This window comes from Physeter macrocephalus, chromosome 18, assembly GCF_002837175.3.
Source record: "Physeter macrocephalus isolate SW-GA chromosome 18, ASM283717v5, whole genome shotgun sequence".
Lineage (NCBI taxonomy): Eukaryota > Metazoa > Chordata > Mammalia > Artiodactyla > Physeteridae > Physeter > Physeter macrocephalus.
This window is the reverse complement of record NC_041231.1, coordinates 81406499-81417786: the sequence shown is the minus strand read 5'-3', so window position 1 is coordinate 81417786 and position 11288 is coordinate 81406499. Positions and strand designations below refer to the sequence as shown.

At 38.0% G+C, this 11288-nt stretch overlaps 2 protein-coding genes and 1 non-coding gene across 15 annotated transcripts in view; 2 read left to right on the top strand and 1 right to left on the bottom strand.

The window, feature by feature from the left end:
• Positions 1–1860, top strand: part of RHAG (Rh associated glycoprotein) — a 21420-nt gene extending 19560 nt beyond the window's left edge. Inside the window, exons 8-10 of the mRNA XM_007101916.1 lie at positions 705–778; positions 989–1062; positions 1780–1860. Of these exons, the coding sequence (XP_007101978.1) occupies positions 705–778; positions 989–1062; positions 1780–1860 (229 nt within the window). The remainder of the gene's footprint in view (positions 1–704; positions 779–988; positions 1063–1779) is intronic.
• The window catches only part of C18H6orf141 (chromosome 18 C6orf141 homolog), a 132928-nt gene that overhangs the window by 104202 nt on the left and 17438 nt on the right, over positions 1–11288 (bottom strand). The gene's annotated exons all lie outside the window — the stretch shown is intronic.
• Positions 3959–4066, top strand: LOC112064378 (U6 spliceosomal RNA). Its single transcript, XR_002891492.1, has one exon. It is a non-coding gene; the product is annotated as a U6 spliceosomal RNA (small nuclear RNA).

The window sequence follows — 11288 nt, the reverse complement described above, 5'->3', positions numbered from 1 at the left end:
TGGTAGTGTATATATGTCAATGACACTCTCTCACTTCGTCTCAGCTTACCCTTCCCCCTCCCCGTGTCCTCAAGTCCATTCTCTACAGCCACTACGGAGAACAATATGGAGGTTCCTTAAAAAACTAAAAACAGAACTATCATATGACCCAGCAATCCCACTACTGGGCATATACCCTGAGAAAACCATAATTCAAAAAGAGTCATGTACCTCAATGCTCATTGCAGCACTATTTACAACTGCCAGGACATGGAAACAACCTAAGTGTCCATTGACAGATGGATGGATAAAGAAGATGTGGCACATATATACAATGGAATATTACTCAGCCATAAAAAGAAACGAAATTGAGTTACTTGTAGTGAGGTGGATGGACCTAGAGTCTGTCATACAGAGTGAAATAAGTCAGAAAGAGAAAAACAAATACTGTGTGCGAACACATATATATGGAATCTGAGGAAGATCTTTTCATCATCCCTGAAGGAAAAGGTAGTTCCTGTTTAAGTGCTTATAAGAATTTGTGAACATTGATCAAGAGTTTCAAAGAAAATAAATATATGAGATAAAAGAAAAATTGTAACAAATGTTTGTTTGCTGGTATGTAATGATGCACTCTGGCCTGAAAGGGGCAGGCATGCATGCCCTCAGGAGATGAGCTTTGTTTGCTGGCTTGGAAAAGCAATGGAATTTTTTTGGCCTCCTAGGTCTGCCATGGCCATGCAGGCAGCTGCACTAGGTTCTTCCGTCGGAACAGCACTTGTTGGAGGGCTAGTCACAGGTGAGCATAAAAAGTAAACATATGTTTATATCTCATGCTCTCAGCATAATAGATGATAATAAACATTGGTAAATTTACAATTTTTCTAAACTTCTGACAGTAATCATGTAAGCTCAAGGGGATGACTTTACAACAGTATTTTAATTACTTTGCAAGTTGATTTTCCTCTTCAGCATCATAACATGACTTATTTTCTCCCCACTTTCACAGGTTTGCTTCTAAAGATACCTATCTGGGGACAACCAGCTGACCAGGACTGCTATGATGATTCTATTTATTGGGAGGTACTAGATAATGTTCTAAGGACATACATGATGACTACACTAGGGAAAGTTTTGCTCACCTCATGTCTAGATGTCTGTGTGGCACCCCTATGACAAAATTGGTTGAACTCCCTATTTATAGAGAGAAATTGAGAAAATGTGCCCAGAAAGATAAAATCAGAAGCTATGATATTTTCCAAAGCAGAAACTAGATGAAGAAAAGACAGACTTGAGTTGGCAAGTGCCCTTTCTCTCCTCCGAGAGCAATAAAAAAGCTCCTCATAAAACTATAAGACTCCTGGGCAGTGGTGTGAGATTTTACCCCACATACAAAAGCAGACGAAACAGGTGGAGCACACAAGGTTAAAGAATTTCAGTGAGTACACAAGAGGTTCTAGGACTAACAAAACATCAGCTTCTTTCCACCCTCCAGTTTCTACCTCTTTATTTCATTGACATTTTCTCCCGAATTATTTCCTGCAAAGCTTAAGACTGATAGATATTTGGATGTGTTCCATGGGATTTTCAAAGAGAACAGGTTTGGGAAAGCGAATGTAGTCAGGGTGGGCAGGATAAATATTTTTGTTTTATTATTTTTTCCCAACTCAAACAATTTTTATTTCCAGTTTTTTCTAAGCTTGGATAATAATTACAGAAAATCTTTGTTTCGATACTAACCTCTGACAAGCCCAGTGAAAGAAACTATCAAAAGTGTCCTAATCTTTTCTTTTTTTTAAGGTCCCTAGGAGGACAGAACTGGACATGTTCAGTCGTTTCCATGAACATGGCAACCACCACCAGTCAGAACCTGAAGCCTAAAAACCATTCCTGTGCCTCCGCCTCTTTTCCCATTGCCTAGACTTGAAATAAAATGGCAGCATCCAGTGAGAATATGGACCAGAATGGATAGATCCTGAGCCCCAAATATCCAGTGTGAAAATGTTTTAACATAATCTGGTGCTGTCTCTTGGCATCAATGATCGTTTAGTTGAAGAAATGTGACATACAACAGATGGTCAAATGGATTCTATTCAGGACTCCCAGATTACTCTTGCCAGTGGGTAGGTACAGGGTGAACAGTCCATGTATTTTCTTGTATCTTTTTTTTTTTCCACAGAGGAAAATTTACAAAGAAACCAACATTTTCTAATCATGTCTTAATGTACGTACTATGTCTTCAATCCCAAAGATTATAAAACCAAAGCCAATGAAACAATAATTTATGTAAGAAATCTATATAAGAAATAAGAAAGAAATGTATGTATGTAAAGCAGTAATATGATTGTTTTTTGACTGAGCTCTCTTGATTTTAAAAATGGTCTAGTTAGTAATGTTATGTCTTTGTTTTGTTGGCTAAAAAAAAATGCACAACCTGAAAGTTGAGAATCCTGTTCTATTCGGTAGACTTTCTGAGGACATAAGCCCAGGAGATAGCCTCTCAGACAGTTCTGAGGGACTGCTCCGAAGAGGTAAGGGAGGAACCAGGATATACAGGAGTCTTGCAACAAAGACCAAGTAGTCAGAACATCAAAAGATTACTGTTAATTAAAGACAACCAGACATCTCAAGTTAAAGAATTTAGCACTTTTCTATGCATGGGAAGATGCAAGAGTCTGGGCTCATTGAAATCATTCCTTTGATGTGCACCTCGGCTATCTGGGGCCAGTAGCCTGTTCTTCCCCATCCTGAGCCCCCTCAGGTACACCGCTGGGGGTGGCTGCAGTGCCTGAGGGCTTGCTGGTAGGTATCCTGCTGTTTGCATCCTGAGCTCCTTCAGGGCTCATCCTCAAGAAAGGAGGTAGTGGCTAATGGCTGCAACATCCTTTGTTTACTGATATGGCAGGCGACATGTTTCATTCACAGTTTGAATAATCTTATGCTTAACTTCCTTTGCATGTTTACTATTTGCAATAAGAGCTCAAATGCTATCTGACCAATGTCTGTTTTGTATAAAATTTCAGTGGATTAAATCTTATAAAATAAAGCATTTGCCTTTTTTCTTTGATGGTTAGAATTCATTTTAGTAACAAGCACACACACACATTACACACACATACACACACATTCCTCATACTTAGTCCATACTCAATTCAAATAAATTGTTACTATGTATTCACTACCAAAAAAATCAAGTTAATGTCTCATGTTATAGGGTACGTTTTGAAGAACTCAGCTTTAGAAAAAGGTAACTGACAATAATCATATAAAACCATTTCTAGGGAAATAACATAAAATTTTTTTCTCTCTGTTAACGCTGAAGATTCTTCTGGAGTCCTGGTCTCTTGCCAGGATGCGCTTAAGAATCAGTGAGGCCCTGCCATAATTAACAGGACTTCAGTTCCTAGATGCTAGAAATGAAAAATTATAATAACAATTAATTACTTAATATGTTATTGCTCTGGGAAAATAGTGTAATTTATTTGTAGATCCTAAATATTTTACTAGATAAATAGTGACTTCTTTCAAACCATCGGTTTCTCTTTCAAATGGGCTTTTTTTTTTTTTTTTTTTGCGGTACGCGGGCCTCTCACTGTCGTGGTCTTTCCCGTTGCGGAGCACAGTCTCCGGACGCGCAGGCTCAGTGGCCATGGCTCACGGGCCCAGCCGCTCCGCGGCATGTGGGATCTTCCTGGACCGGGGCACGAACCCGTGTCCCCTGCATTGGCAGGCGGACTCCCAACCACTGCGCCACCAGGGAAGCCCCAAATGGGCTTTTTGAAAAAGTTCACCTATAAGAGTCCACTGTCCCCACTCTTGCTGATCATCACAAAGAATCATTTTCGACACCAGGATGTCCCAAGTCCTTCTTGTTCCTCTGATTATAAGGCAACATTCAGAGGGTCTCCAGAGAGTTCATTTGGATATGCAGGTCAATAGGTTTCAAAAAAAAAACATTTATTCTAAAGTGGCTACTTGAATGCTCGACTGGGCAGCACGTATACTAAAATTGGAATGATATAGTGAAGATTAGCAATGGTCCCTGCACAAGGATGACACTCAAATTCATGAAGCATTCCCTATTTTATAAAAGGGGGGGGGGCACATCCCTAGTGATCCAGTGGCTACAACTCTGTGCTCCCAAAGCAGGGAGTCCGGGTTTGATCCCTGGTCAGGGAACTAGATCCCACATGCCTCAACTAAAGATCCTGCATGCCTGCCGCAATGAAGATCCCACGTGCCACAACTAAAACCTGGTAGAGCCGAAATACAAAAAGAAAAAAAGATGCATGGAACTTCCCGGGCGGTCCTGTGGTTTAGACTCCGTGCTCCCAATGCTTCAGAGGGCACGGGTTCGATCCCTGGCTGGGGAACTAAGATCTCACAAGCCCTGTGGCGTGGCCAAAGGAAAAAAAAAAAAAAATTACATTAAAAAAAGGTACAAACTATTATGTATAAAATAAGCTACACGGATATATTGTACAATACAGGGAATACAGCCAATATTTTATAATAACTAAAAATGGAGTATAACCTTTAAAAATTATGAATCACTATATTGTACACCTGTGACATATAATATTGTACATCAACTATACTTCAATAAAGCGGCTCCTTGATATTTTTGTAAATTTTTTCATCAACATAAATTCAAATGTCAGCTTTCTGCATAATTTACTGGTATCCTCCTAAAATGAAACCTATTAAAGTATGACCAAACGTCCTCAGAAAATACTTGGATATTTTGCTCAATGCCTCTTTGAAATAACTAGACTTTCCAAAGTTTTTATTTTGAAACAATCTCAAGGTTTCAGAAAAAGTTAGAAGTAGAGTACAAGGAACTGTTTCCTGAACCTTGGAAGTTTCTGGCCTCATTATCCCTGAATATGTTAGTATGTATTTCCTACTAACAAATATTCTCTCAACCAGAATATAATCATCAAAATCTGGAAATTAACATTGCTAAATTATGACCATTGTTAGCTCAGGCTGCCATAACAAAATACCATAGTTTGGGAAGCTTAAACAACAGAAATGTATTTTCTCATAGCTCTGGAAGCTGGAAGTCCAAGATCAAGGTGTTGGTCAATTTGGTTTCTGGTGAGAACCCTCTTCCTGGCTTGTAGATGTCTGCCTTCTCTTGGGGTGCTCACATGGCCTTTCCTAATTGTGTGAGCACAGAGAAACAAGAGAAAGCTCTTTGTCTTCTTATAAGGCAACCAATCCTGTCAGATTAGGACCTCACGCTTATGACTTCCTTTAACCTTAATTACTTCCTAAAATCTCTATCTCTAAATACAGTCACATTGGGGGGTTAGGGCTTCAACATAAATTTGAGAAACACAATTCAGTCCATAGCAACTATCAAATCCTGGACCCAATTAAAGTTTCACCAAATGTCCCAATGATGCCCTAAACAGCAAAAGGATCCAGTTCAGAATCACATTTTTGCCTTTAGTTGTCCTTTCTCTCTAGTCCCTTAGTCTGTAACAGTTCCTCAGTCTGTCTTTGACTTTTATGACCTTGACACTTTTGAAGATTATAGGCCAGTTATTTTGTAGAATAAAATAGGAAGGCCAGTGGCCTCCATCATTTCCTTAACTAACATACAGTAGTTCTATTCACTGACATCCACTTTACTCAACTCATTGAATTAAGCAAACTGTCTGTTCTATTACTGTAATCATATTATTCAAACAAGTATATGTTACCAGTTTACTTAATAATTGAATGAGGCAATTTTAGCAACTTGCCAATATGGAGCCTTTCTAAAACACCCAATTCAATACTTATTCATGTTTTACAAGTGCACTTAATGTGAGTGGTAATTTCTATGTTGACTTTATCAGAAAGTGCAAAGTTTGGGAGTTCCCAAGACCACATTCAGTTTCAATAATTTGTTAGAAAGATTTACACAATTCAGTAAAGCTTTTATGGCTGCAGTTCCAGTTTATAATAGCAAAAGGATACAGATTAAAATCAGGTGAAAAAAGCAGCACATAAGACAGGGTCTAAGAAAGTTCCAGACACAGTCTTCCAGTGGTCCGCTCCCAGTGGAGTCAAGAGGACTGGGCTTACTAGCAGCAATGATGTGTGGCAATGTGCATGAAGTACTGGCAACCAGAAAGATCACCCAGCCTTGGTTTCCAGGGTTTTTATTTGGGCTTTGTCACATACACTTGGCCGGTCACCCACATGGCTGACCTTAGTGTTTACCCTCCAGAGACTAGCTATTACCACACAGCCAAAGACCACACCATAAACCATATGACCAGAGACCATCCAGGTGGCCCAAGGTTCCCAGGTAAACAAATACACTTTATCAAGCAGGACATTCCAAGGTTCAGGGGTTACCTCCCAGAAGCTCAGAGCAAAGGCCAGACCTCAAACAATTATATATTATCAGTTTACTTAATACTTATTTGAATGATGCATTTTTAGTAACTTGCCTGTATAGAACCTTTCAAAAACATCCAACTCAATGCTCACTTGTTTTATAAGTGCAATGAATGAAAGTGGTCATTTCTAGGTTGGCTATATTAGAAAGACTATACAGACAAGTTGCTAAAACAACAACAACAAAAAGAAACAGGGCTTCCCTGGTGGCGCAGTGGTTGAGAGTCCGCCTGCCGATGCAGGGGATACGGGTTCGTGCCCCGGTCCGGGAAGATCCCACATGCCGCGGAGCGGCTGGGCCCGTGAGCCATGGCCGCTGAGCCTGCGCGTCCGGAGCCTGTGCTCCGCAACGGGAGAGGCCACAACAGTGAGAGGCCCGCGTACCACAAAAAAAAAAAAAAAAAAAAAAAAAAGAAACAAAGAAATTGCTCTTGCATCACACAAGAGCAACATATAAAATAAAATAAACAAGACAACAATCAAGACTGGGAAGTAAACAACACAAAAATCTAGAAAGATTCTTCATTCAGATTGCTTGTCTAGTTTCTTTCTGTTATTTAAAGAATCTGAAGCTGAATATCTTAGACAATGCACTTTTTGTGTAATTTATGCCAGGAAGAAGATAGGAAATTTCAATCAGCAGACCCAAGGGTAAGCCCTTGACCTTACCACAAAAAGTTGGTGAATGAATGCATGTGTGTGGATCTTTATTCTCTGATTCTTTATTTAAGTTTTTAGCAATTTTTTTCAATAATATGTCAAACGTTAGATAATAGGGATTTGACAATGTTGAATTTTACCTAAGCCCTGTGCTTCTGGAAACAGGGAAGTTTAAAGGAACCTCACAGTTTACTGAAAAAAAAAAAAAAGCCTTTCCCCATATGATTAGACAAGACTCACAAAACCCCTTGTTCACCTGTGACAAGGCCAGGCACAAATTCCTATGCTTTGCCTCATAACTTATTTCCTGAACTACTCATTTCACTGACCAATCAGAACAAAACGCTTGTTAGACAGACTGGTTAAGCTTCTCTCCTTCCTCCAGAGCCCTGAACTTTGGCCCACACCCAGCATGAGCCAGCAGGCAACCCTGCTCAGAATAGGCTGGCTTGGGGTGGGAGGTGTGAAAATTCTCTGACACTATCCCACCTGTCACCCCACTTCCATGCACCCTGTCCTTCCGGGCCTTGTTCACCCCTCTCTGTACTCCTAAGACGCTTGCAGACTTCATTATAATAGCAGCATGCACCCTACTACAATAGTCTCTTTCCCTGCCTTGCAATAATCCTTTTGAACTAAGTCTCTGCTTTCTCAGCTGGTGTTTTATTTGAGAGATGTGATTAAATGTTGGGGCTATATAGATTATAGATTACATTTATGTAAGGGAAACTAGGTTAAAATTCATACTGAGGCAAGAAAAATAAGGTAAAGTTCAAGAGTGAATATGAAAATGAAGTTAGGGACCCACTCATTTGCTTTAAAGATTCTCAGGGGATTTTTAGCTGAATATGTATATAAATATATTTTTTTGTCATGTGAATATTCTTAAATCTAAAAATGTTATATGTATATATTTTATATATATAGTATGTCTATCTATGAACCTAAAATATTTTTTCTTTCTTTCCTTCTGTTCTTTATTTCTTTCTAATTTTCTTCCTTATTTCTCTTCCTTTTCCTCTTTTATAGACTAGAAGGCCTCTCTCCCCTCTACTGCTTTTTTTGAGTCACTACCCAGTTGTCAGCCAAATGCTGCCCTTCCTTGCCCCCCTCTCATGCTTTCCATGCCCTTTTAATCTCAGGCTTGGGCACAGGGCACAAAGCCCCTCTCCCTGAGGTCCACCCCTAAAACATAGCCCAGCTCTGAGGCACTGAATGCTTTTGGTGTGTTTACGCCTTATCCATTCCAAAATCACTTAAAGTAGTAAATAATACCATTTAGATTGATTGGATGATTTGATTAAAAATCTCAAACTCTACTCAGATGGCCTATTTCTGGAATTCTTTGTATTTCTGGTTCATGTCTTAAATCTGAGAGATTAGTTTTTAATTATTGACTAAAGAAATTGTGGTATATGTATACAATGGAATATTGTTGAGACTTAAAAAAGGAAGAAACCTTGTAATTTGCGACAACATAGACAGAACTCGAAGGCATTACGCTAAGTGAAAATAGATAGAGAAAGACAAATAACATATTATCTCTCCTTGTGTGGAATCTAAAAATATATATACTAAAAAAAAAAACCAACAACAACTATGTTCACAGATACAGAGAACAGATTGGTGGTTGCCAGAAGCAGGGAGTAGAGAGCAGGAGAAATAGGTGAACTATTTTCTGGGTGGGTTTTTTTGGTTTTGGTTTTGGTTTGTTTGGTTTTTTTCTTGGTATTTTTAGTTTAGATAAATTGAAAAGAAAAAAGATAGAAGAGTTCATCACCAGAAGGTCCATACTACAAAAAATGTTAAAGGAAGTCTTTCAGGCAGAAAGAAAATTATACCAGATGGAAACGTAATACACAAAGGAATGAAGAGCACTTGAAATGGTGACTATTTGGATAAATATGCAACTTTTAAAAAATTTCTTACTATCTAAGTGCTTTAAAAGATAATTAAATGCTTAAACAACAACAACAAAATAACAATGTACTCTGGTATTTATAATATACGTAAAGTAAAATGTGTAAGAACAGTAGCATAAAGACCAGAGAAAAAGGAATGGACATATACTATTGTAAGTTTTTATACTATAAGGAGTGGTGTAATATCACTAGAAGATAGAGAATGATAAATTAAAGGTGTGTACTAAAACCCTAAAGCAACTACTAAAATAACAAAACAGTTTTATAGCTAATAAGCCAACAAAGGCGATAAAATCAATTTATATTAAAAAAAAGATAATCCAAAAGAACAGAGAAAAACAGGAAAAAAAGAGCCAAAAACACATAAAATAAATAGAAAAAAAATAGCTTAACAATATCACATCAAATATAAATGGGCATAGTGGGAAGCTGCCGCATAGCACAGGGAGATCAGCTCTGTGCTTTGTGACCGTGAGAGGGGTGGGATAGGGAAGGTGGGAGGGAGGGAGAGGCAAGAGGGAAGAGATATGGGAACATATGTATATGTATAACTGATTCACTTTGTTGTAAAGGAGAAACTAACACACTATTGTAAAACAGTTATACTCCAATAAAGATGTTAAAAAAAAAAAAAAGGGCTAAGGGCTCAAATTAAAAGACTTATCCTTGTCAGATTTAATAAACAATACAAAACCCAAATATATGCTGCCTTCAAGAAATACACTTTAAATATAAAGACAAAAATAGGCTTAAAAGTAAAAGGATGAGGAAAAGATATTCCATACTAACATTAGTCATAAGAAAGCTGGGAGAGCTGTATTAATATTGGACAAAGTAGATTTAAGAAAAAAGAATACAACAGTTATAAAAAAGGTAATTTCATAATAATAAAACAATTAATCAAGAGGACATACCAGTTCTAAATATTTATGCCCCTAATAACAAAACTTCAAAATACATGAAGCAAAAATGGATAGAACTGCAAAGAGATATAGGTAAATCCACAATTATGGTCAGAAAAATCATTACTCCTCTCTCAATAGTTAACAGATATAGACAGAAAATCCCCAGCTTTCTTCATTCAGATCTTAGGAGATAAGGTTGAGTATATCCAGCAATTTTCTTTATACAGTCAGAATCAGAGCAATCAAGAAACATTTGATTGCCGGTCAGCTATCATCATTTCCAGGTGCTATATTAATCAGAGCCAGATGTGTGAATCAGTACTGGGAAGTAGCAATATATTAAAGAAATTAATAGCCCAGGAATCAGGGAAACTTGAATTCTCTCACTTAATAAATACATGACCTTGGGCAGATTGGTTAACTTCTTAAAGCCTCATTTTTTTCATTTGTAATATTGGGTTAATAACAGCATCACTAGGATCCATTACATATAGCATTACCTATTATTATATGACAATTTGAATCAGCTACAAGTCATTTTAATCCCTGACACACTCCCATTTGGTCTGATTGGAATCTCTTTTTTGTCTCTCCCTCCGTCCTTTGTTTTAGAAACAGGGCTTAGTTGATGGGAACACTGTTAAGTGCGGATATCACGGAAAAGATGTCACTGAAACTAACAGTCACTTTCTATGCAAAGAAATACAGCCCTTTGTTCTGTGCCTGCAGCTGCCTCTTTTAGACTTGGCTCAAGAAGGTTTTCGTTAGTGCCTGCCAGACAGGATTATCTGGGATTGTGTTCCAGCAAGCCAAAGTCATGCCAAGCAGAGAAGTCAAGTAGTTGTATATATTTAGTATCACGGCATCAAGCCACGTGGTGTGAAGAACACTGCGGCAGGAGCAGACCTAAGTCCTAATCGTAGCTCTATTAGGAAGAAGTGCATAACCCTTACCAAATCTTATCTCTCTGGGTCTAAATTGCATTACCCATAAAATGACAGAATTTGATACGCATGGTCACTCAGTTTCCCCAAATTCTACGTTACTAGGAATGACTCTTTAGAAACAAAATGTTCAGAAGACTTCAATCATTCATTTACTCCTGCATTTATTGACCAGTTTCAATTCAGTACGTGCCAGGAGCTGTTCTGTTCTAGACATTCGGGATTCCATAGTTGGGGGCAGCGGGTAGGAATGGTCAGGGGAAGAGTCCTTGCTTTCAAGAATTTTTAATTCCTTGGAGAAAAAGAATGATACCCTAAAAGGTAATATATAATATAATGGCAACCAGTAAAAACTTGAGGAAATATTGTTATCAAGAAGGCAATATGTAAAAGATTGTTCAATCCAGTCTATTAATATAATTCCTTTTTCATAGTCATTCTAACACAAAAGGGAAAGATATTTCTCTCTTGATCAAGTCAAC